Source organism: Talpa europaea, assembly GCF_964194135.1.
Source record: "Talpa europaea genome assembly, chromosome: 3".
NCBI lineage: Eukaryota > Metazoa > Chordata > Mammalia > Eulipotyphla > Talpidae > Talpa > Talpa europaea.
The window spans coordinates 119,711,795-119,738,719 of NC_140069.1; the positions used below are offsets into that span (position 1 = coordinate 119,711,795).

The 26,925-nt window shown below is 35.9% G+C and overlaps 1 protein-coding gene across 32 annotated transcripts in view; it reads right to left on the reverse strand.

Annotated features, from left to right (window-relative positions):
* Nucleotides 1–967: 967 nt before the first annotated feature.
* The window catches only part of NRCAM (neuronal cell adhesion molecule), a gene marked incomplete at both ends in the record, with an annotated part of 71,908 nt that continues 45,950 nt past the window's right edge, over nucleotides 968–26,925 (reverse strand). For 6 of the 32 annotated variants that reach the window (XM_084229937.1, XM_084229933.1, XM_084229929.1 and 3 more), the window contains 5 exons: nucleotides 968–1,205; nucleotides 10,280–10,358; nucleotides 11,197–11,328; nucleotides 25,140–25,316; nucleotides 26,335–26,457. In XM_084229937.1, coding sequence (XP_084086063.1) covers nucleotides 968–1,205; nucleotides 10,280–10,358; nucleotides 11,197–11,328; nucleotides 25,140–25,316; nucleotides 26,335–26,457 — 749 coding nt within the window. Of the gene's footprint in view, nucleotides 1,206–1,764; nucleotides 1,799–10,279; nucleotides 10,359–11,196; nucleotides 11,329–16,538; nucleotides 16,692–17,964; nucleotides 18,082–24,105; nucleotides 24,142–25,130; nucleotides 25,317–26,334; nucleotides 26,458–26,925 lie in introns of those variants that run through there. The other 26 variants (XM_084229944.1, XM_084229938.1, XM_084229943.1 and 23 more) reach the window with 13 other exon arrangements.

Here is a 26,925-nt window from a genome sequence, read left to right on the forward strand (position 1 = left end):
TCAGCATTGCAGTTTTCCTTATCTCTGCTTTTTAAAAGTTACTTTTAGACAATGACAGTAATGTAGACTCTGTGTTGACCACACCGACTGCGGAAGGCAGTGTGTTATGGAATGCCGATCAGCTGAAGGCACTGCATGTGTCTTGCCCTGTGCTTTCCGGAATAATGTTTTAAATTTCATTTGAATCATTTGTTTTTAATTCTTTCAGGATGGCACAAGTGTCCAAATGCATAGCAATACACATCATTTATGCCTAAAAACAACTGAACATAGAGGTGATGCAAAAAGTAGAACACTGTACTGCTGTAATACCTGGAAGATTAAGAAGGTTGTGAAGTAACAGGAGCGAAGAGCAGGTGACAGAGTCTCAGTAAGCATCAGCAAATGCAACTGTCATAATGAACTCATTTAAGCAAGTATATACTGTACATACTGTTCCTAACAGTCTCCCAAAAAGACTAACAACAGCTAGACATAGAGTCACCAATTTCACAACAATGTCCACAAAGACATTGAAGTCCTAGAGAATACTACAGTAACACTCTTGACAATGAAAACAGAATTCATATTTAGGGGTTCAGCTGAAGACAGTATAAACAAGGTATCAAATCATGTTTTAATAACATACACAGGTATGTCCTTTAAATGTGTAGCATTTTCATGCATCATATTAAACTGTATCTTGAAGAGGAAATAACATGATCTGTTGATGAGGTTACATTTTTTTTTATCAGTTCTGAACAAATCAAGAATACCTAGTTTGGATGACAAAGGATGCAGAACTTCGCACTGCAGTTCATATCAACATATATCATTTGACTGAGTTATGATCTTGCTCTAACTGTTCTCATAATATTAACACGCAGCAGAAAATAGACTTTCTGCCTTTATGTTCATAGTATGAGAAGGCTGGCAAGCAAGTACTTACAGTTTCTAGAGAAATGGGCTATTGGCAAAGAACTTAAAATTAAACAAAGGAATTCATGGCGTTGACAGGAGAAGGTGCCTCTGAGCTTTCATTTCCTTCAGCCGGCTCTTTCTCTTTCTTACCACTGTATTGTCCAATAAAGGAGCCGTCCTCATTGAACTGGCCATTCACTCCCTCTCCATAGTCAACTAGGCTATCATCACTATCTTCTTTTTTCACAGTCCTGTCTGAAGGTGTTCGACTGCCTTTTTTCAAAGGCTTGTGGTCTTCTGCATCACTGGGGAAAAAAAAAAATACTTTCATCAAGACTGGCATTTACGTGAAATGTTCTGTAAGATCATGCATGCAAACTAAGATTAAGTAAATGGAGTCCTGAGCTTCTATCAGTCTACTCTTCAGGTTGACTCCACGGACTGGGATGTAGTTGGAATGAAAATCAGGTGCAGAAATGGTTTAATCATGAAGTCTTCAACAGAATGGCTTCTTATTGTATGTCAATATCAATGACAGATTCTGACTCCTGACTTGGAAACAATTCAGAAATAATCACAAGCATTAAAAAAAGGAAGAGTGGAGAAAAGTTGAAAATCATCACCATTTTGAATCAAGAGGGGGTAAAAGCTGATGGCAAGTAAAGGAGTTAGTATGTTAAACTGCGTAATATCTCTGATTCCTTGGATATGAATGGAGAATGACTTGGGTTAAGTGTGAAATATGGATTTTTTTCCTGCGCAAGAGGGAGAAAGCAAAATCCTGCATTTCAAATAATTGTGTTTTTAAGTGCAGGTCAGATTTGAAAACTTTAACCTTACCTTTCAAGAGACCTACAAATCCCATTAAAAGGATGCAGAAGAAACAAATGAAAATAGCCTAAGAAGAAAAGCAAAATCCTTATACTGATAGTATACAGTATTTTTTTTTTGGCAAGAATTTTAATTAATGGGTAAAAACTTATTAATTTGGAAAGACACAATTTAACTTAAACTCACTATGTTTGTACATTAATAGCAGTTAAATATATTCTGAGGAGTGTGAGTGATTCCAAAACCGCAAAAGCAAACATTTCCTATACCCATCTTTACCCCTCTCCTCCCTTCTCACATGTATTATGCACTCTACTCCATGTTGGGTGGGAATGTAAGAAATATAATTTAATAAAACTTTATAGGATACATTTTCTTTCTTATTTCTCTGTCGAGCCCCTAGCTACAATATCTGAAGTAATCATATTTTACATCTACCCATGTGGTTATGTAACTAGGTATGTAAACTGACCTATAGCTTAGTAGGTAATGTGGTTAAAAACTAGGGAAAAAAGGGCAATGGCATCTTTTTTCTTTCAAAGAACAAAAATGCAAGGCAAAATAGGAAACACAGTATCAGCAAAAAATAAAAAGACTTAAACATAAAGGTCTCATTAGCTGCAGTGTTTCCTCTAGCAGTTGGTGCTAGTGCTTTATTGCTCCTTGTTTCTGAGAGTGACATTTTTCTAGCCAACATACAAATATTAACAAGATACACTAATATTCTGTCTCTTTGGCCAACAATTCCTACTAGGGGTTTCAATTTCTCGCCAAAAAAGGAATATCTCAAGACCAGAAAACAATACTATCTTAAAAGGACAGTGGAATGTGCTATTGAAAATTATTTGCTTCAACAACCTTCATGTTCTGGTCACAAACTTCATAAACGACTATTGTCATTGCTAATAAACACTGGGAAGTGTCACAGACCTTGCAGTAGCCTATGTTAGAGGCAGGGGACACAGCATCCAGTCTTCAATCTGCTGTAAGAATAACTTGCATATATTTGGGATTTAATCCTTGGATTGCTCATGGATTGGTGAGACACTTAATTTCATTGAAGAGTTCCATCATGAGCAGAATTCTGTTACCTGGATTCCAACTTTTAGTCTTATTTTGCTTTATAGAACTAGTCTTCCAATGAATGCACTACAAGAAACTCTAGCTTGTTCTTTGACCATCCATCCATCCATCCATCCACCCACATAGACATCCATCCACATAACCATCAATCCATCCAGCCAGCCACTCACATGTTTAATAAACATTTATTGAGTACCTACTCTAGGACAGATACTAATCTAGCCATTGAAGACACAGGATGAACAAAATATAATAAAACCCTGATCTATGTATTATCTATGCCTGCTCTTGCTCTTTAATAGCAGAACTACAAAGCTGCACCAGACATCATACAGTCTGTAAAGTACAAAATTTCCTTTCCAGAAAAAGTTTGCCAATGCCTGCTTTAGGGAGTCAGGGGAATTATTGCAATAACCTGGAGTGAGATTACTATGACTTGGGCCAGAGTGGAACATCGAGGGGGGCACAGAGAGTCAGATTATAGACATATTTTGAAGGTAGCATCAATAGGATTCTCTGGAAGGATTGGATATGGAAGAATAGAGAAAAAAGTGACTCCATCATTTTTCAGTTTGAGCAACAGGAACAATGGAATTACCCTTGCTATGGCATCTAGTATATTTGGGGTGGAATATCAGCACTTCAGTTTTGTTAAAGTTTTGAATGTCAGAGGAACCTATCTTTTAATCATTTCATAAGTCTACTATAATAATGATAGCTAAACCACCACAAATACTTTGAGAAAGTAAAAACCACAGGATAGGGCCTCCCTGGTGGCGCAAAGGGTTAGGATGCAGCCTATGAAGATATCCGCAGCCACTGCAGCACGAGTTCAACCCCCAGCCAGGGAGCTGCCCACATGGTGCAGCAGACCTCTCCTGACTCACCCGCTGCTCCCCTTAGCAGTGTACTTTAGTCAGTCTGCCTGTTCTGTTCCCCGCTCTGTCTCTGGTGAATCCTCTCACCCTCTGCACCTCTGGCCTGTACCCCAGCTTTGCATGCATAAATAAAAATGAATCTTAAAAAGAAACAACACAGGATAATCTAATTTGTGAACACAGATGATAAAAATCCCAAATAAATCATGAACAGATTTATCAGCCCATTAAAAGATAATCTATCATGACCAGGTTTGGTTTATTCTAGGAATGCATGTTCATTTTAGCATTAAGACAACAATTTATAATAATTCACTATTGTAGCATAAGAAAAGAAAAAGATCTATGATCATTTCAGTAGATTTAGAAGATTTATGGTTAAATTCAAGAGACATTCAATATTCCAAAATTAATACACTTCAAACAGAAAGAATCCTCAATAATGCAATTAAGGACATCTATAAGAAACCTACAGTAAATGTAATCCTTTATGGTGATTGTTGAAAACTTCTGTTTGACATCCAAATAACAGTAGAGATGCCTGCTATTATCATGTCTCATCAAATCTGCATTCGAAATACTAAGCAAAATGATGACAGAAAGAGAAGGCATATGTATTAAGAAAGGAAAATGTTATTCATAACTGATATGATTATATGTAAAAAATCCAAAAGGGGCTTCCCTGACGGAACAGGCAGTTGAGCCCCGCACTCTGAAGCTGTCTGCAGCCTCTGTAGTGTGGGTTTGATCCCGGCCAGCCGGCGAGAATCCCACGTGGTGAAGCAGACCTGTCCTGTCTCGCCCGCTGCTCCTAAGCAGTGTGTTTCGAGTCTGCCTGTTCTGTTCCCCGCTCTGTCTCTTGCAAATCCTCTCACCCTCCCACACATCTGGCCTGTACCCTGGTTCTTGTATAAATAAGTAAATCTTTAAAAAAGAAATCCAAAAGACTTTCCTATCTGCCTATAACTATGCAGGAACCTTTTTCTTTCTCCTTTTCCTAATAAACCTGTCATTTTAAAATGTAAAAAAAATAAAATTCCAGAAGAATTTACAGGTAAACAGAATAAAAAGAGAATGTATAATGAGTTTGTTAGCATAAAACTACTTTTTACATATGTAATTGCAAACAATTGGAAAATAAAATTTTTAAATGATTCAATTTTTACCATAAAAATTTAAGTATATAAGAACAAATGCAACAAAAATTGTTTATCTCTCTGAAGAAAATGAAACCTTTATTCAGAGTTATTAAGGAAGAACTCAATAAATAGAGAAACACACCATACTATGAACAGGAAGACTCAAATACAGTAAACATTAATCTACATATTGTTCTTTCGATTTAATTTAAAAAAAAAATCCAGCAGATTTTTATGTAGCTCTTGGCAAGCTTATTCTAACATGTATATGTAAATGAAAAGGGCAAAGAGAATCTAAAAACTCTTGAATATTAACAAAGTTGGAGGGCTGACTTAGTAGCTATCAAAATTTATTTAATGCTATATTAGTAAGACAGTTGGTGCTCAGATAGACAAATGGGTCAGTGGAATAGAATACTAGATCTTAAAATAGTTGGGACATCTCTTTGTTGGCTTAATTCCTACACTAATTTTTTTTAAAGATTTATTTATTTATACAAGAACTGGGGTATAGGCCAGAGGTGCGGGTGTGAGAGAATTTACCAGAGTTAGAGAACAGAACAGGCAGACAGACCAAAGACACTGCTGAGGGGAGCAGCAGCCATAACAAGAGAGGTCTGCCACACCATGTGGGCATCGCCCTGGCCGGCTGGGAATCGAACCCGTGCTGCAGAGGCTGCGAACAGATCCATGGCACTGTGCTCAACCTGCTGCACTGTAGGGAGGCCCTCCTACACTAAATTTTTATGCTCCCTCATAATGGAATAATTTTTTAAATCCTATTTTCCAACTATTTGCCATTACACAGACAGAATTGACTGTTAATTTTGTGTCAAGTGGTGTTACTACGTAATCTTATTAATTCTATTATCTTTCTGCAAATTCATTTGGATTTTTACACACACAATCATGAGTTATGAATAATGATGAGCCAAGAGAGGGCGCCTGGGAGCACCCATCCCAGATTAATAGTCCTAGTGGGTGAGAGAAAATCTACAGCAACACAGGCTGTGCTTGAAAGGAAAGAAGGAAGAGGGATGGTCTAACCGTAAACAGTCTGGTTAAATGGGAAAAAGTTACATAAGACACCAGCACAGATGTTGGCCAATATCAGAAAGATTTTTTTTCTAAGAAATACCTTGAGTAACACTCACACTTAGAACTTTTTAGATGTGACAGGTGTTATGAGTCTGTGTTGAACTACTGTATTAATGCCTGCCTTCTCAGCACAATGATGAATTCAACAATGAAATAGTAAATAAACTGCTTTTGACATTGTACGCAGTGAAGCTGCTTTATCAAGTTAAGTGTAAATGGGTGGTTTCCCAAATTAGAGGAATATAAGTTACAGCAGGTGATTTATAAGTCATGTAGCCATATACCTACACAGTATTCAAAGCTTAACATAATCATCCACTTTTTAAAGAGAACTTTTAAATACAGAAGATATGAGGTGTTAACTCAGCCTAGAATGTCAAAGATTAAATTTTAAGTTCAGTGATCAAATAGGCACAGCATATACAGTTGCAAAATATATTTTTGAAACTTATATCCATGAATACAAAAGTTGTACAATGGAAAGAAATGTTTGCATCACAATATCATAATTCAGTTCTTGTGTTACTTTCTCTGAGAAGTCTCTTGTACTATCCTTATTTATGCCCCCTACAAGGTGTTGGCTTCCTGTCCCTGCTTCCTTTATACCTTAGCTACATCCCTTTCATAGCACTTTTCACACTAGACTTAAATTGTTCTTTTACTTGACTGCATCCTTCACTAGATTATATGCTAGTGGGATCACACTCTATTGGTTTTAATATCCCACTGCATGGTATATAGCACGCTTCTAATAAATACTAGCTGCATGAACTCACTGTAAAATAATAATAGAGGAGACAGTGTTCAATTTACAAACTCTCCTAACATGAAAATGTTTTCATTCTTTCTTAATTTTATGGTGTCAGACAAAGCACTGAAATATAGTCTTTCCTTTCTTTTACTCAAAGAATGAATTTCAGGAGTTCAATTTTTTTCAACAGCAGTTCATTCAGGGTTGTGCATTCACAAGGTACCTTTTATTTGCCTACTCAGCACAAGTTAGCAACAACAGAAAAACTAGTGATCCCTGGTCTAATTTTCCAGTGATCACAATCTACCATGGTTAAACCATGCTATAATTTAGAATGATGCTGTACAATGATGTAGTTTAGAACGCTATAGACACTCATGACCCAAACACTCTTTCCAAATACTCTCTCTAATAGTCCATCATTATTAATTAATCATTGTTAATCTGCTCCCAAACAAGATTTTGTGTGTGAGCAGAGTGAATCTAAAGAATATAGCAAATGCGACATATCTTCACATCATTCAAGTTCATAAGCATGGGTTAGTATGCTTGCAACAGGACTATGTTCACACAAATGACAAGTTTCCTGTGCCATGAGTCTCTGCTTATCTATGCGTTCAAGTACCATGGTCATATAGTTTACGACCTAGGTTCATTCTGGTTTTAAAAGATGAATCTAAAGAATAAAAAAAAATACTTACACAGTTGGTTGCATTGTTTCTCTGATTTTTCTATATGCTAGTAAGGATGCAGATCCTACTGTCTGTATAATTAAAGAAACAAACAAACAAAGCTTGCAGGCTTCCACCAGAGGGTAATTGCTTGGGGGGTGGGTACTGGAGTGAGGGCATGGGGCAAATGGAAAAAAAATCAAGTTTGGCCATTAAAGTTCCATCCCTCTTTGCACTAGGAAATATCCTCTGGCTCAGAGCCGACCATACGGAAACTGTTTCATCTTTAAGCTGGAGAATGAGCAAATCATAAGCAGAATTAATTTACAGTTAGGCAATAGCCCTAATTTTGCATGTCTCTATCTGATTAGCATCATCATTTAATTTTAGGAAAAATTAGTAAGTAATATAGAGCTCAAAAGTCCAGAATGTGCAAAGCAGAGAAGGGACCCTAGTGATCTGGGGAGGAGAATGACACTTAGATGTATTATTTAAAAAAAAAAAAACTCTAATAAACAGTTGGAACCGTTTTCATTAATTGTGACATCTAAGGAACTAAAGATCTTTTGTTTGTTTTCTTTTTTTCTGTAAAAAAGAAACCGAAGGGAAAAATTCTGAGGTAGTGTCAGGAAGTCACAGGACAATGCCACATCTCTAGCGAAGGGTGTTGAGTGTTTGGGGAAGAGATCTCACATGTGAGATTGTCCTGTGAATTTTCAAATTCAATTAAAAAAAAATCTCTGAGTTGTGTTTCAAGTTTAAGACACCCATCAGAACTTTATCTCCCTTGGACTCTCCAATCACCATAATTACATGTATGACAAATGTTTTTGTCTTTACCCAGGAACCAATGAATTTGTACAAAATAGATCCAAGGAAAAGTCTTTCTCCTCTAAGAAACTCAAGAAATAAACTAAAGACAGTCATTTGAAAACGTTTCACAAACATATCACATATAATAACACCAAGACAAAGAAATATGATCAAATAAATGTAAATACTGTGACAATGAGGCTAATATATACTTGCTATATACTGCTCTGGAACCCAAAATCATATTTAACAAGTTGTTAGTAGATAGCTCATATGTGAACTGAGAAACCATAGAACTAGAAACTTATGGAGATCATCTACTACCTGAACAACTGTATCATATTATAAGTGGAAAAAAATGGAAATATAGACAAATTAAGTGACATATCTACAGGAATCAAGGGTAATGGTTGAATTGACCCCAAAACTAACAGTCTCTTGATTCCAAGTTAGTTCACATTCAACTTCAATTTCAATCATGTTATAATAAAGTAATCAGCATAGTTATTACAAAAGTCACATTACATCAGATCATGGTTTCACATCACTGTAATAGCAAGTTGACATTGAAGACCCACAAGGTGAACAGTACATCGATAGATTCATTTAAGTGTGATAATGTAGAACAGGAATCCATCACCATGTGAAGAATGTATGAAGTGCGACAGTTTATTTTCAACTCATGCAAATACATAATTTTTTTTCAGGCTATATTGAAGATTTAGCTTCATCACAAAAAATAAGGAGTGGTATGCATATCCTGTGTAGAATTCCAGAGATAAGAACTCTAAAAATAAGTTATGTAGTAATGATCAGCTCACCTGCTTTACTGAATAAATGTGTTGAAAGTGAGTTAAAGATTTCGACTGATGCAGGTATGACTTGGCTGCCCTGGGCTGGGGTGGTTTGCAGGCTGTTCTAAGGTGTTGGGAAAACCTCTTGGGTAGATTGGGTGTGGATGCTGAATGAGGTTTTCATACTTTCAGTCCAGAGTCAACTTTTAACATCAAACACAACCCTCACTAGGCATTTTTCTGTATCATAAGATACATAATTTCTGGCAAGTTTTAGAAACTACTGTTATCTCTGTTGAAGAGATCAGAATATGACAGCTTAGATGCTGGGAAGGGAGGTACTTGTGTCTGCATGGAAAGTAGTATGAAACCAATTTTGTCAAAAACATATGGCTTTTATCAGTTAGTTCTAGATTTCTTAGTAATTCAAATTAATTTTCTCCTTATGATACTAACATGGAAATACCAAAAATGATACAAATATCTACAAAAATTATCTGATAATCACAATTGTGAAATATTTCACTTCACCTAATAGTCTGTTCTTCTGGCAAAAAAAAAAAATCATAAAATGGGTTCAGTGCATATTTAAAAGATTATTTTTTATATAATCAAGAGACTTGCAGAAAAATACCAAGATAAAAGCATTTTATAAACAGAACACCAAAATCAAATCTTTTAGATGAATATTTTTTTTTGTTTTTTAAACATATCTGAAATAATCCTTTCTCTCCTTTAGAAAGACCTACTAAACCTAGGCTGGAATAACTATTTACATATATTAAAACTTTAGTATTTAGCATACAGATTATGTTAAAATTTGTCCTTAATAATGGAGCCATGCCAAGAATATATTATCAAAGTTATGTGATAACCCTTAATAATTAATAGCTGCTAAAACAACATCATGATTAATGAGAAAGGGTATAGATATTTGTTTAGAAAAACTAGCTTCAAATCCAAGATTAAGAAGAGTAACACTGGCTTTACAAAAGCAAGACTGAGAAAGTTCAGGTCTTTAATGTTGTTTTAACTCTTTTTGTAAAACACCAGCTTTGCTAAGTTGATCAATATAGCGAAGTCTTTTGGAAAATATGATAGAGTGCAAGACAAACCTATGACTAAAATGGAAATTTATTTTTTGATGAAAATGAAATTATTTCATAGTGAGGGATGTATGAACATTTAGACAAAAAAAGTGCTTCTAAACTAATATTTGAGGGAAACATGAAATACCAGGCAGACTCTTATTCTCAGGAGACAGAGCTCAGTGTGTGTGCAGGGCAGGAAGGCAAGGGGCTCATGAGGAGCAGAGGCTCACCTGTATTCTCCAAAAGTGCCATCGTCCTCCTTCATGGGCTGGATCTCAGGGTCAGCATGAGCATCTTCCTTTTCTTTAACTACAAATTACAAAATGACATTATTATCTATTGATCCTATGTTTCTTTATTCAAAGCTTGTAAAAGAGCAACCTTTCAGATACGTAACAGTAGAAAATAATTCTACACATTGTGGTGTGATACAACCACATAGATGCATGATGTGGTCATGTATATATATTCTGAAGTTTTAGTGACTTTGAGACAACCTAATAACCTTATGGAATGAACATATTAACACATTAAGTTGACTTCATGGAAGCATTTTGTGTAACAAGTGTCTTACTCACTTGATAGAATAAGTTTTAAGCTTCTGAATGGTCTTCCTTAATTTACCAATCTGTTTATTAACTATATTCATACCTACAAGCTGTTTTTGTAAATCTATTCTTCTGCAGATTTTTTACTTGTCACTGAAGAGTAAACTTCCAGGCTCACAGACATACATATTTCCCACCCAACCCCATGCCACTGGGCCCACTAAATTGAACAAAACATTAACTATACAGAGAAAACAATGTTTCATGGCCTTACTTGCTTCGGAAACCCCACAGATCCTTCCCTCTGCTCGTTGGCTTCAGATGCTATTTCTGCAACCATGATTTATTTGTAGCCTAAAGGAAAAGTCACTACTGTCTTCAGAGAACTGATTTATTTCCCCAAATGCCTTCTGATCCTTGACAGCAGTTAGTTTGCCATTATATAAAAAGGGATCAAAAATTGTTTGATCAGGAAATCCAAATTTATGGCTCTGGGAAGATATCTTTACTGCATTCTACATGATCATCCTCCTGAATTCTTGTTAGTTTAATGAATAATTATGCAGAGTCACAAAGCAATTTTAATTTTTCTTTCTTACCTGGGTATTTACCACCCTTGTTCCTTCTGATGAAGCAAACGATCAGTAAAATCAAGATAAGGAGAGCAACAGCACACATCAGCCCAATGAACCAGCCCTGAGTGGCGATATCCACCTGCCGACTTGCCATTGCTGGAAGACAAATCAGCGGTGTCGGTGGGGTGGGTTAAGGAGAGAGGAGCACTGTTGCAGTCTCTTACATTAAACATTTTCCACAGTTATGGGCTTTTGTATATTTTACACATGACCCCCAAATTGTAATCTGATGATTATCAATCAGGCGTTAACTTTGAAAAATCTTAACTAAAAAAATTTAACTAGAGAAGTCTGAGAGCTAATACCATTATTGCTAACAAAACCTGTTGAACATTATATTCAAAATTATTTTAACTGCATATTCCCAAAATAAACATAGTCCCAAACCAATTAGAAAAATAATTACTATTTATAAGTTGTATATCAAGTCCAATGATACAAATATAAGACTGAATTTTAAATAGAACAGAATGTATACATCTAATGGAGTATTTTTCCTTCAAATAAACCATTTTTGGAGACTAAAATGGAAAATTGAAATAATGCTGCCATTAAAATTTTTTTTATATCTCTGCCAAGAAAGAAAACTTCCCACATAAGAAACCTTCCACGTAAGATAACCAATTTTATTATTTTGTATAACACCTCAATTTGCCCCCTAAATACACTTAGATTTGTTATTCATCTCATTTGGAAGCGTTTGTTCTGAATGATTTTTAAAAATTTCCAAAAAATTCAATATAATATTCAATACTATTTCAGATCTATTCAAAAGACTTTGAAATACTTCTTGAACAGTGGAATCATTACTGAAATAACTGGCCATTTTAAAGAGAAAATACTCATTCACATGTATACGTATTCTTTTCGTTTTAATCTGTTTCATTAAATAAATGTGAAGGCCTCAATCCAAATAGTCACAGTATGCAAATCTCCTAAGAAAAATCACAGAATAATTAGCATTTCTGGTATTACTCAAAGTGTCAGTCAAATGGGACAAAGTGCAGCATTAACGGCTATTCAGACACGCCCATGAGGATTTATTTAAATAAATTGGTATGAATCCTTTTTTAAAAGACCTTAATTTTTTTCACTTTTGTCCAAAAACAAGGTTTTCTTCTTTTGACTTTATGAGCATACCTCTATCACGCTTTTAATTTTTTAAAATTTCTTCTGAGTATATTTAACATGACTGGGTTAGGTGTATGTGATCTCAGGATGCAGAAATAAGCATGACTACACATAGGCCAGGTTCTGTTAAATGTTGCAAAAATAGAACCTCATTGGCTTTTTTTCTCCACATGAACTCTAGGGATAAAAATGAAATGTTTAAAACTAAACATGAAGAAGAATATGAAAATTATGTGGCTGTGTGTTTAGGAAATAAAGCAAGAAGTGGAAATGCACTATCTGGAATATAAATCAAGTGCCAGTAGTCTTTTCCCAACAGCACTTTGTGCCTCACTGGTTATAGGGGTTTTGACTGACATGGTACCTAGACACAACTGACACATGAGAACAGGTAGTGTCCCCTTCCAAACATGTACCACAGTCACCGTGAAAATGATGAAGATGAAGACAAGGATATTGAGACTAACCCCTATAACCATTGTTCAAACCTTTACTGTGCTGAGGGCAAAATCTCATTTTATTTTCAAAACAATCCTTTGAAGTAGACACCAGGAGGGTAGACCAGAGAGGGTAAAGATCTTGCCCAAGAGTTGGAATTTGACTCACTGCTGTCTGATTCCAAAGATCTGCTATTGTTATGCTCTGCTGTTATAATGCATTCTTGAAAATATGTCCAGACAGTATTAAATCCACAGAGGTTTTTACAAAGAATAAAATGTTATGGGGGAATTTCCACTCTGAGACAGGTAAAAAGTTCATACTCTGGCAATATATTTCTATCAATTTATATGTGGTCTTTATGGGCTTTTTCTTCAAAACCAGAAACTAAATGGTCCTTGGAACATTTGATTGAAAGTAATGAGTCTTCATCATTTTTAGATTGCTTAATGATTCATAGCCTTGTCATAATTAGTATCTCCATTTATAGTTCATCTAGTTAAACACATAAAAGAAAAATGCAATAAGTTATGCAAGTCCTAGCACAGATGTCTTACAACGATGGTAAGTGCCATGACTGAGCCATAAGCTGGCAGCTTGCAACTGTGCAATTATGCAAAAAGTGGACCTTTTTTTTGACATATGATAAACAAATATCCAAGTTTACTTTGAATTTGTTGCCTATATATATAAATAAAGAAAAAGTAGCAGATATTTCACATCCATTAAGATTAGGCAACACAATATGCGAACAGGTGCATGTGTGGGCATGTTCTCTCACACATACACATACACAAACACACACACAAGTGCATCAGAAGTTTTACAAAACAAAAATTTTGTAAGTGAAAATAATGTATGTTGACTTTCTGTCCTTATAATAAGGGCTTAAAGGCCTGAATAACTATGAGGGGTTTCAAGTCTTTCAGGACCCTCTAATATCATTCTAACTATAGCATATAAACCCAAGTCAGAGCCACCCTCATGCTTCATGTCACCCTGTGGGCTTCCTGAATCCACGTTTCAGTGGATGGGTGTTAGCAGGATTGGGCAGGAAAGTGAAAAAGAATTTTCACCTTATCGGAAATGTTTACAGTAAAATTATAGTCATGTAGTACTTGAGTAATACCGAAAGCAATAATCAATCAAACTAATACAAAGAATATGGAAAAACAAAATAAGCCAGAGTGATAAAATTTACTTTGTTTCCTGGAAGTTAGTTTTAGCAACAGTCCTCTATATCACATTGCTTGTTTGGTCATAGGTAATGTGTGCTCTGTGGTAGTTGGTCTTGGAGGAAAATGATCTTCAGTACTTAGGATGATAGATTAAATGTAGAAGAGACAGGGTGAGATAAATGGCTATTTGTTGTGTACTAGTATTATCCATTATGTATCAAAATGTCCTGTTCAATAAAGAGAATTTAAAACATTTAAAGAGAGGGGAAAAAATTACCTTGTGCAAAGTTTGGAGAGAGCTGATGAAAAAAGTGTTGGATTCAGTAAAGCAAATCTGCTTTTTATCTTTCGCAAAATGAGAGAAGAAACTTGGTAATTGAGGGTAAGAGCCGAGAAAGGAAGAGAAGGAGGTGGATGGTCTTAATGTGAGGTACCAACAAAAGTGTTGATGAGAAGCTCACCATTGGGATACCATCTATAGTCTTACTTGATTTTCAGTTTATGCCATAGGACAAAAAACTAAGAAATATACCTTAAGAATCCTGACTATAAAAAACAGACATTGTGTGAAGTTAAGAAGTTTATGAAACAAAGAGATGAAAGTTAGTCTAGGTTCCTAAAATGAGAAGTACTCAGAGAAAAGCAACTCCTTAACACAGAGAATTTAAAACATTAGCCGGAATGGTATGTTTCCATGTCTATTACTGACAGTCACATCTCAAAGCCTAGCAACAGGAAGCAGAAGCAAAAAAAAATGCTTCCAAACTGGAGTCAATCTGGTACCCCAAAGGACAATTCTGTAAACTGGGAGAACAAGAGAGCTGGATTGATCAGCATTTGCTCCTAGAGGTAATATGCTAACTAAAGGCATCACAGTTGACTCAATATTTATTCTTTGTAATAGTTATATTTACATGTAAGAGGTGGCAAAAACTGGTCATTGCCATGATTAATGTATTTGTCTACCTACCTACCTACCTATCATCTTCATCATCATTATCTATCCGTGGCACACAAAAATGGCTGACCCATAACCATAGCTCACCTGGAATTACCTACCAGTTGCAGGTATATCAAAACTGAAGAAAAATAATTTTTTCCTAAAGGGTTTGCCTTTTGTCCCATAAAAGGAGTAAAAAAAATGCCGTAACTCAATTTCTGTGCATGGAACCTAATTCTACCTAGACCTGGGACTATAAGGAGCACTGAGGAGTCCAGAATATCTGGAAAGACATAGCAAATTCTAAATAAAGTGGTCATTTCTGGGACATCCTGTTCCCCTTCCAAGTATGGGCCCCAGTGGCTCTACGGTGGGTATAAGGAGAGCCTCTCTTCCAGTGTTGGGAAGCTGAGCCTCTCACTACAGCTCTACAACATTCTGGCTGGGTAATTTGGGTAGGCGATCCCCCTCTCAGAGTATCGACATGATGTGTAAGTGGGTAATAACAGTGCCTACTTCACAGGATTGTTGTGAGGGCTGAATGAGAAAAGCCAGGAAAGCTATTCTCCCAGTATAAGGAAGATTAAATACCAGTGTTGTTACTATTATTAGCATTCTATCTCTAGATATTAGATATTAATACAGCATTTTCCTAAAATTCTACATAAATGACTATGGAAATACAACAAACAGAATAACAGAAAAAAATTTGCTTCTTTAAACATTATGATTTCAGCACATGGATGCTTAAAAATACAATTAAGTAAGTTATTGAATATTACCTTTGGTATATATTTTTTAAAAATCATGAATATGTTTTTCTAAATAATAAGAAATGACTAAAAATCATAATGTTTGTGTACAAGACACAAAAGATACTTTGCTTACAGGAAATGCAAGATTTCCTCAAAAATCCATGAAGTGACTGAACATGACATGGATGTATGACTCACAACATGAACACATACCACAAAACCCTTCTTTAAATTTAAGCAAGGGGTTGTTTTTCATTTCTCCAGTTTAAACGAATATGAATGCATTTTATATGAACATTTTTCTTTGTTTTAGAAACATTAATTTTTATTGTATATTCTGATGTTAAAATAACGAAAACATATGCTAGCAGTCAAATTTGGTGTGATAACAACGTGTTGTTCTATAGGAGTTTAATAATATTTACAACAGTTGTCTAACCAAACTGCAGGGTTCTACTGGGTGCAGACATTTGGATATAAAAAGTTTCAGACCTTACTTATAAAAAGTAGGTTATTGCAGCTTCAAAAACATTTCAAAAGCTCCATTCTAACTCTGAAGGAGATTTCATAAATGTAAATGATGTGAAAAATTAAATTACATCATTTACGTAGGTTGGGAATAATTTTCATCAGTTTTTGTAATGGCCATGGGCAGTAGCCCCAGTTAGACGATTTACTCAATTCTGTACTTCATTTGATATAAAGTCAAGAACAATAAAAAATTCAAACTCCATGCCCACTGGTTCCCACAGAAAGAATCGAGGGCCCTACCCATCACACAGCTCCACCAGCCCCGGTCTCGACTGGAGCACACGGTGGCTTCACCTCTGGGGTGAGTCAGAACTGGTGTGGTGTGTGCCTCACCTGGGCCTGTCTCAAACACATCCTCTGAACTCACAAAACCAGAGTCCCCCTCAGCACCAACTCGAACTTTGTATGCTGTTCCTGGCATTAGACCCTTTAACCCAAAGAAGCTCCGAGAACCATTTACAATTTCTTTCCTCCATTCTTCTTTGCCTATGGAAATTTTGTAAAAACAACACATTTAAATATTTCATGGGGCCAGAAATCACTCAATGCTTTAAGAAAGGAAAATTATTTATAAGTTAATAAGCTAAAGACAAAATCTAGGATTCACAGGGTTTATCACTTCAGATTATCGTAAGTCAAGCCATGTCAAATAAATCAGTTAAAAGAACTACATGACAATGTACTCAAAGAAAAATTGAGTGATATCCAGATTGCATATTTATATTCCCATTGTATTAAATATTTGTTTCTTTTTTTTAGGTAACATTAAGAACACTGTGTAGACTTCAGGTGTACATTTTCTCAATAAAAGAAGCTTCTTATCTGTTCCTTGCTTGTGAAACTATTGAGTTTCTCTGATGATGTTTATAAAAAGAACTGCTACACATTAAATAGCTTAAGTGAAATATTCCATGAGAGTCACAATCAGAATCTTTTGGTAAACTTAAATGTCTTCAAATTTATCCAAATTACAGATTCAACCTTTCCCTATTTCCTACAGATTCAAATTTATTCAAGTTATAGAGCACTGGTTTCCCTAAAGAAATAGTTATTTCTAAAAAATATTTGTTTGCATGATAAAGGCCTTAACAGGAAGCTAGTCTATGTCCAACATTTTCTTACAAACATTTACTGGCCACCCAGTTTAATCCGTGCAGGGCACACTGCGCTGAGGAGGGAGTGAGCAGTCTTCACAAACTACTGATAATTAAAGTTGCTTCATCTCCCAGTAACATCAGCTACGACGTAAACAGAACATCTGATTTGGGAATACATTAAACATGGAAACACAATGGATGTCCCCTCTAAGTGTTAATTTTCCACAACTTCTGATAAAATTCTGTTGTCTAGTACAGGCAAAATGAGTATTTTCAAGTCAATTTGATTTCTGCTATTTCAAAGTCCAATTTGAAGAAACTTTTCTTCTTTCCACTTATACTAACAAATACAATCATTCATTATTACTCTTGCTTACATAGGTGGGTACAGAACAGTTTTAAGTCCATGATATGAAAATAACATATGCCATGGAATCTCTAATGTCTTCTGTTATTAGCAACATAAAAATAGAAATTTCTATTTATATGTAAAATAGAAAGGCTGACTATTCACTTACAGTTTTTGGATAAATCTGATTCATTTAATTGGATCAAGTTTTTTGTTTTTTTCAAGATGATCCAAACTAAATCTTTCAAAATGTTCTTAAGCTCTTAAAATGTATCCCCCAAATTAAAAACCAGGTAATGAAATTGTTTCTTACTGCCAGCTACACCATATTCAATATAAAAGTTCACAAGCTCTGGTCCCTCATATTCCCAACTGATATTGGCATAGGTCTCAGCAGCTGCAGTAGTAAGATTGCTGATCCTGGGATTTACTGCTTGAAATAAATATATAATAGAAAAATCAAACAAACAAACAATCACATTACAGCACCAAACACACAGATATAAAATAGATTTAAGTACTCTGAAATTGTGCAAATAAAATTAGAATTTACTGCAGAATGTTAGGGTTCATTCAGACTTTCCTTTCATTACAGAAAGGTTTTTCACTTATGAAACTGCACTATGAAAATAAATTAACAATCAGAAATACTGAGGCAGAATATTACAATATATGCATTCTATTGTATGGGTCCTGAATAATGGAAACTGTTGTCCATTAAATACAGACTCAGGAAACATCAGTCTTAATTTATTTCTATCAGTGGGGTGAGGGACTGATAAGCAATGCCGTGGGCAGAGATTACAGAACATCAGAGACTGCAAGGTAACTTGCAGGCAGCTGCTTTTCAATTCTGTTTATCATCTCATGTGGGTCTTTAAAGAATTTGTATTATGATGAGAAAGAATGGTCCTTAGAATAGTGGTTTTTGACCTGTTTTGAGTCAAAAACTTCCTTGAGAAGAATGTGCCTCTGGGGATTTCAGGGAACCCAGGTGAGGAACACTGCTTTGGAGAACAGTAAATGATTAAGGTATCTGGAAGAGAAGCTGCAAAAAAGAATCGCAAAATATGCTTATCAGAAGTTAAGAAAGAAAAATAAAAACAATGAGAACTACTTCACTTGACAAGCTCCAGAGAGGGAGACAATCTTACCTGCTGTGTGTTTGCTATATATACTGTTCTGAACAATCATAGAGCAATTTGAATAGTTTCTTAAGGCACCTAACTATAGAGACCACATAAAGCTCTACACTTGAGTCCCGAGGACATCTACAGGCATTCAATGATGTTATTTATTCTCCGAGGCTGACAATTCTATCAGCCTTACCTCAGCAGACTAACTGAACATGAGATATTTACAGATACATTAACTTGAATAGTTGAAAAATGATAAGATCAATAGATGACCACAGAGAAATCTTCTTAGATTAAAACAGAAAGTGCCAATGGGTTTACTCAGACTCTAAGATTGAATTCTAAAATGTTATATAATTTAGAAGCTAACAGCTAATTTGTTAACAAATTTAGAAGCTAAATTTTTTTCACTGAAACAAATTTAATGAAATGTGGTATTTTAAGGATCAAATAAAGAAGTAAATGAAATAAGTAAGGCATTTGACCGCTGAGATATAATTCCCAATCACCTGTGTGTTGTGGTCCTCTCTGTTGACAAGGGCAGCAAACCTGACTATTGAATTGTGAAGAGACAATAATGTTAGCTGTCTGATATTCTCCTCTTAAGGGAATAGGCAATGATAGGAATATGATCAATCAACAGAGAGAGCAAATATGTACCTGTGTGTAGAACATCAGTGAAAAGAACTGAGGTAAAACATTAACTTTCTTTAAAAGACTTCAGAATTATGGAACTGAGAAATTTGGCCTGGGAGTAATTATGGAAGATGTTTCAGGCAGAACCAAAGTGAAATACTTCCAACAGGGGCCTTCAGCTTATTCTTAAAGACATCAAGAGAAGATATTACAATTTCCCCAAGGTTACTATTTCTCCATTTTATCATACAAATTTTAATTCTCCTTCCTTTTACTCCCCACTCATCCATGTTCACTTTCTCACTCTTTCCATGTTTCTTGACCTAATTGGGCAGCAGTGGACCTGACTCCAGTATAACAATAGTTATAATAGTGAGAGTGTGACCATGGGGGATTTGTCACCATTTCTCAGTGCCTTTTGTAATTATATATTTGAAAACTTGGGTTTCATTAACATTTCTTAAAATCTTAAGAAAATTTATTTATTTATTTTTTTAAAGATTTATCTTTATTTATTTACACAAGCACTGGGTACAGTCAGAAGCGCGGGAGGGTGACAGAATTCACCAGAGCCAGAGCGGGGAGCAGAGCAGGCAGAAGGACCAAAGTACACTGCTGAGGGGAGCAGCAGGCGGCAGGAGAGGTCTGCGCGCCATGTGGGACCCTCCTCTGGTGGCCGGAGCAGCCGGGGATCGAACCGGCGCTGCAGAGGCCGTGGGCAGCTTCGCAACCCAGCGCTCAACCGCTGCGCCACCAGGGAGGCCCTTAAGAAAATTTAAACACCCACTGAGTACCCGTGATATGCCAGACAAGGGAACTGCAGTGCTATTTCTCATATGGGCATTCTCAGCTGTCAACCTGCAACCGTAAGTCTTGTCTGTAGATTCCACCAGTGTAGCTACCTACATATTAGCTCCCGAGATTAAATATCTGATCTTGTAACTTCACTGTTTAAAACTGGGAGGGCTTACCTCTGCCCACAGGTAAACGCAAATTCCTTAGCAAGGCACTCATGGACATTAAGGATTGCTCACCTCTGGCTTCATCTGCCTCTGGGTCATTTGCGGTTCAGGTACTCTTCGCTCCCACACTCTACATTTCTGCCAAACTGAACTGCCAGGTATAGCCCAAATATCCTTTGGAGTTTCGAATCCCATGCCTCTGCTAATGCCCCCTACCAAAGATTCACACACCTCAACCCTCTGACTCAGAGGGCAAAAATTCTATTTGTTCTTTAAGGCCCAATTACTTTCTTTGTGAAGTTTTTCCTGATCCTATTTGGAAAAATAAAAAGTTTGCTCCTCTGCTCTGCTCAAATTACTAGGGTAATATCTCTTTTTACTCCTTTTTTAAAATTACCTCCCAGATATTAACTATATCAAAGGCAAGGTCCATCTTACTATGTTGGCACTTTGTGCCTTAAAAATGGCCATGTATTTTTGATGAAGCTGGAAGGGATCATGCTCAGCGAAATAAGCCAGAAAGAAAAAGAAAAATACTGGATGGTCTCACTCATACCAGGAATTTAGAAAAACAAAATAAGGGACCAGGAAAAAGACTAATTATAATAAAGTAAAAATCAAAATCAATAAGCAACTATAAACCAGAGATACACTATGATGGGGGGGAGGAGGGATTAGGGTCAAAATAAGAGGGGTGAGAATTGCATGGGTACTATGACCAAGATGAAAACGCATACACTGTGCAAAAATGAAAAATGTAAAAAATATATAAAATAAAATTTTAAAAAATGGCCATGTATTTTATGAGCAGATAGATATTCACTGTTGAACTGACTGAATCTTCTGTTTAACAACCTCATTGTCATTCAAACCAAATAAAGCTGATTTTTACTTACTGGGTCTTTAGCTTTTCCATGTTTCTTGACCTAATTGGGCAGCAGTGGGCCTGACTCCAGTATAACAATAGTTATAATAGTGAGAGTGTGACCGTAGGGGATTTGTCACCATTTCTCAGTGCCATTTCAGGGCACTCAGTTATAATTGGTTGACCACGATCAGCAAGAGCCAGGTTCAGTGCCTGCCTTACTACTTTAGTTCCTCCCTGCTCCTATACACCAGCTCGTCCCCTCACAGAAGTGTTCTGATGGTTGGTCCCAAGGACAAGGCAGTAAAATACTAGAGAAAAAGGAGTATTGATCCATCAGCAACACTGGGGCTATCATCTTCATGTTTTGGGTTCATTTCTATAAAAGCCTTCATTGGCCTATTTTCCAGAATTCAGACCCAAGAAATATCTAAAGAAGCATAGAAACTGAACAAATGTAGTCAAACAACTATAACAATTACATAGATATGGAGGGTTTTAACTAAACAAGGGCATGAATCAAAATAAGTGACTCCTTAAAAATAACAAGATTATTTCCATGCCCATCTTAGTTATATTGATGAGGATGATAAGGAAAAGGCTTGGTAGGTTATAATAAACTTAATTGAATTATCCTGGTTTCTACTTCATGGTTTAAATAACCCTTTTGTAATTATATATTTGAAAGCTTGGGTTTCATTAACATTTCTTAAAATCTTAAGAAAATTTAAAGATGTAAGCTTAGTTATATCACTTTCTCCCTCCTGTGATCAGAGGTAAATTAAAATCAGTAGAGGCTGGTGCTTCTATAGCTAAGGGTATCACACAAACTTTCTCACAATGATTCTTATATTTTTATTTTCTTTCATCTTGTTCTAAACTAAAATATATAAGGATAGATAAAATATCAAAATTGGAAGGATTGTGGAGAATTATTTTTCTACCTTTCAGAGACTATCTAAACTTCACATGGAGAAGGAAAAATATAAAAGAGGATAGTATTAATTCTTAGATAAAAAAAAGTATTTCAAGGAATAATAAATTATTCTTAAGCAGCTTAAAGTTTTATGGTAAAATATTTTATGCAAGCAATGTTTAATTATTGCTGCCCTGTTAAGAGAAAAAATATAGAAATTAGGAATTATTATTTAAGCTACATTATTTAGCTTGAAAATTTCTAAACACAATTTCCCTTCTTATCTGAGATCCATCAGTTTTTGACACAGATGGGGGAGGCCATGCACCTTCTGTCATTTCATTTTTGCTTAACTCCATAATCATAAGGAATTCAAAATTCAATTTAGAAACATTAAATGGAAAGACCTAAAGGCTTTTAATAACAATTTCTTTTAGTTTTATTCACTAAGTTATCCTGCCACTTAATTTCTTCTGGTTTTAATTCATTACAAACAGGGGGTGATGTGCGAAGCAGAATGCATGTCCTGTTCTACCACAACCAGCCAATGGGACACTTGAATGCCCACCCTGCAGCCAAATTATTCTGCTACTGAGGAGACAGGGCCACAGGGATGTGTTACTGCACAGGTCCAGGCCAGGCTTTCCCTACAATGCTTCATGTAAATGGTAAGAGTGGAACACAGCAGTAAATAATTGTAAAACAACCAAGAATTGTAACTGATGTCTCATTATCCTAGAAAAGGGGGTATATATCAAAAAGAGGTTTCCATCTTCCTACAATATTGTATGTAGAATTTTGGAATAGTCACAATTCATTTTTTGAAGTCTAAAAACACACACATGCCATGGTTAAGATAACTGAAAGTGGCTATGGTTCTTATTCAGTTAGTGCAAAATCAGATCTACATTCTATAACTTATCAAGGCTTTAAATATAAACAGATTTCTAAAAAGCAGAAGATATGTATTAAGATTAAGTTGACAAAATTAGAATAATTTAGGGCAAAACATATTTCTCTTGGTCTTCTTTTTCTTCATTCCCACTTGTACTCATTTAGTCTAACTCCAAGAAAACCCCTGGTCATGGGTACCCCATATGAAAACAGTGCTCTGTGGCAGGGATTCTCTCTCTACAAAGTTAACAGATTAACCATTAGCCAAGGGCCAAAGACTGGGGGATTTCAGGAGGAAGACATATCACAATTTATTCAAGCATCATTCTCCCAGCAAAGCTTTCTCACTCAGAGAACTGTGAAAAATAAAGGAGGATGAAAAAGTAATCCATTGTGGATTGTTGGCTATCCAGGAGAAGGAGACTTGAGCTGTTTGGTGAAGACAGGATGGAATAACACAACTGAGCACAGCATGCAGGCTGACTTGCTTGGAGGGGTTCCCTCTGAGGATGCTTCTAGTCCAGGCTAGCTGGAGGGTACTGCTAAGTTGGGATTCCACATGGACATGTGGTGTGATGCCAGCAAAGTGTGTGCTGTATCTACCAGGAGCATAGCTAAATCAGATTAGAATGAGGAGCTTGATTGATCCACTTTTTCACAGGATGTTTTCATCACAGGATGAGTATTACTGAACCCTTAAAAAGTGGCATGGCCACAGAGAGGGTCTGTGACAAATCCACGGTTTCGGTCCTGCCTGATCCAGCCACAATCATATCATTAAAAGCTAAGATTAGTATTTGGACAAGGAATATAATCTTGAGGAAAAGTTTTGGGAGAATTCTATATGTGGCTTTCTACTTGCAAAAAAAAAAAAAGACTAGAAATTAATTTTAAAGCCAAGATCTTTGAAGATCTTCTCTTTCTTTTGGTGTTTCAAGGCTTCTTTTCCGTCTTTTTTTTTTTTTTTTAACCCATGCTGCACTTCCCCATGTTTAACATTGCAAATTTCACACAGGTATAAAATCATGCAGATGAATTATTTTACCTTTGCCTGCACCTACATCAGGTGGAAGAATACCAGCTTTAATGAAGGGAAACAGAAATAGGACACTATATAGTTAGATGTAACACACCCATGAGCATGTTAAGCGATAAAAAACACTTATTAACATGCTAAAGCATGCAAGAATGAAGTGTTCCATATCAGGTACAGGGGACAACGTTTGTTGCTGTCCCCACACTTACCTAGTAATCAAATCCACACATTACTTAAGGTGTATTATACATAACTAGCTACAAAGTAGGAAGCCTTAAGATATTTCAAATCAACTTTTAGGTAGAAATGTCAACTTCTTATGCTATGGCAGATAACCAATAAATAACTCTTAAGTAATTCTACAATGTATAGACATGCAAACACAGAAAATCTTCTACAGCATATTAGATCATTTTCATTGACTCAAACATTTTCAAAATTATTTTTAAGAGTATGAAAGAAAGTGCTAAATCCTTCTTAGATACTTTAATGGGGCTATTTTGCTTTTTTCTGCAGCAGATGGCATACCAAAATACGAAGTCCCATTTCAATACACAATGTAAACACACTATTTAATAACAGTTTCAATTTTCTTACTAGAAAACCTAAATCAGTATGTGGATTAGCACATTATTTTCTGCTTTATATCAAAACTGGAATTACATGTTTATTTATGTATGTACGTCTCTGTGTGTATAAATATATTTATGTATGTATGTTTGTATTTGTTGGTAGAAAAAAACATTGTCTTGAACTTCATACTCTAGAGTGGTAAAATATTCTAATTTTCCACTCTCACCTCAGTATGTCAATATGTTGCAAAATTTAAATGGACATGAAAAAATATCAAATACTTATTCTAATATGAATTAAATTATTCATATTATATATTATATATATCAGAATGAGAAATTACAAATAAGCATTTGCATTAATTGGGTTAGATGGAAATTCCATTGTAAGAAGAAAAGAGAAAGCACACACTTAAGATTTGTGTTCCAGGATACTCATATTTAGATGGATTTTATACATACCCATCTTACCTTCATCCACTGTTGTTATTGCTTCCTCCGTTATTTGACTTCCTGATCCTGCTGATGTTTGTGCATAGAAGTAAAACTTATATCGAGTGCTGAAATTTAAATTTTTTAAAGTCCAGCGTGTCTTATTGGCAGGAATTTTTAAATCTACCAGCGGACCTAATTCATGTGTATTGTTAACTGTGAAGAAAAAATTAATTCCCCATTAGTTGCTACAGAATATTATTATAAATAAATGTGTCAACCAAAAAAGTCAAACTCAGATTACACTGGCTTTTGTAACCCTGCTCTTTTCTTTTTAAGACCTCAGGAGAGGTCTGCTGTGCCGTGTGGGTTGCTCCCTAGCTGGGGATTGAACTCGAGCTGCAGTGGCTGTGGTAAGCTTCATAGGTTGCGTCTTAACCTCTTGCACCAGCAGGGAGGCCCTAACCCTACTCATTTTTTACCTGACATAATATTACAGCTTCTATAATATAGCATAACAAGGGGAAATGTATTCTCCATGGGCCCATAAATTAGGAGATTGTTATACTGAATCACAGAAGCATTTGTCTCAGTGTTTGCAGGTGGAGTCATATATTGTTAACTAATCACAAACCCTGTCTTCAGAAACTTTGTGCCAAAGGAACTCCTCTTTTCCAGTTTCGAGTTATAGAAGATGTCTACCTAATCACCACAGCACACTACAAACCTGCTGCTCAGATGTCTGTATTATTCTACAGATAGCTTTATTTTCAAATGTCATTTTCCTTTAAAAAGTATCATTGAAGTTCCTTCTAGAATAATGCTTGAAAGTAAATGCATATATTCTATGGCTATAGGAAATAATCAGTTTGTGGGCCTCCTTGGTGGCACAAGGGGTAAGACACAACCTATGGAGCTGTCCGCAGCCACTGCATCATGAGTTGGATCCCTGGCCAGGGAGCAACCTACACGGCGCAGCAGACCTCTCCTGTCTCGCCGCTGCTCCCCTCAGCAGTGTATTTCAGTTGATCTGCCTGTTCTGTTCCCCACTCTGTCTCTGGTGAATCCTCTCATCCCCCCCCCCACACCTCTGGCCTGTACCCCAGTTCTTGTACGCATAAATAAATAAATCTTAAAAAAAAGAAATATTCATTTTGTATTTTAAGAATATAGTTTTTTTTTTTCCCTTTAAAGCCATATTTCCACTCCCTCACCCCTTCTCCCAAGAACTCACTTGGCTGATATTTTAAGGTGTATTCCGTCAAAATGCCATTTGGATGGATTGGTGGATCCCATTCCAATGTGAGAGAATCCAGTGTTGGGTTAACAATCTTCAAAGAGGAAGGAGCACTGGGGACTTGTTAACAAGAACACAGAGTCAACATAAAGGCTTTTGAAAGTTTCAAAAATTACAAAAATGACATATTTCATGATGTTTGCACAATTCATTGAGATTTTTGTTTTCTGTAACTTATAATTCAGCTGAAAACTCATTAATAGAAGTCTGTGATAGATATGTTCAGCTATTTTCTTTCTACCATTTCCATGTAGAACCAAAATACATGAAGTTTCTGCCTTTATAAGGACCCAAACCTCTGTGTGTGTGTGTGTGTGTGTGTGTGTGTGTATTTGGGGGGATGTGAACGGGCAATGATGAGGCATAGAGAGGGATTCTGAGCAGAAAGGCATGGGCAAAGACATGGCAGGAAAAAAGGATGGGCATGGGATAAGGATAAGGTAAGGCTGGTGTGGAGATTTGCCCATTACAGGTTATGGGTAAGGGGGGTGGTGGGAAACGACTAGAAACATGGGTTAGGAGTGTGTA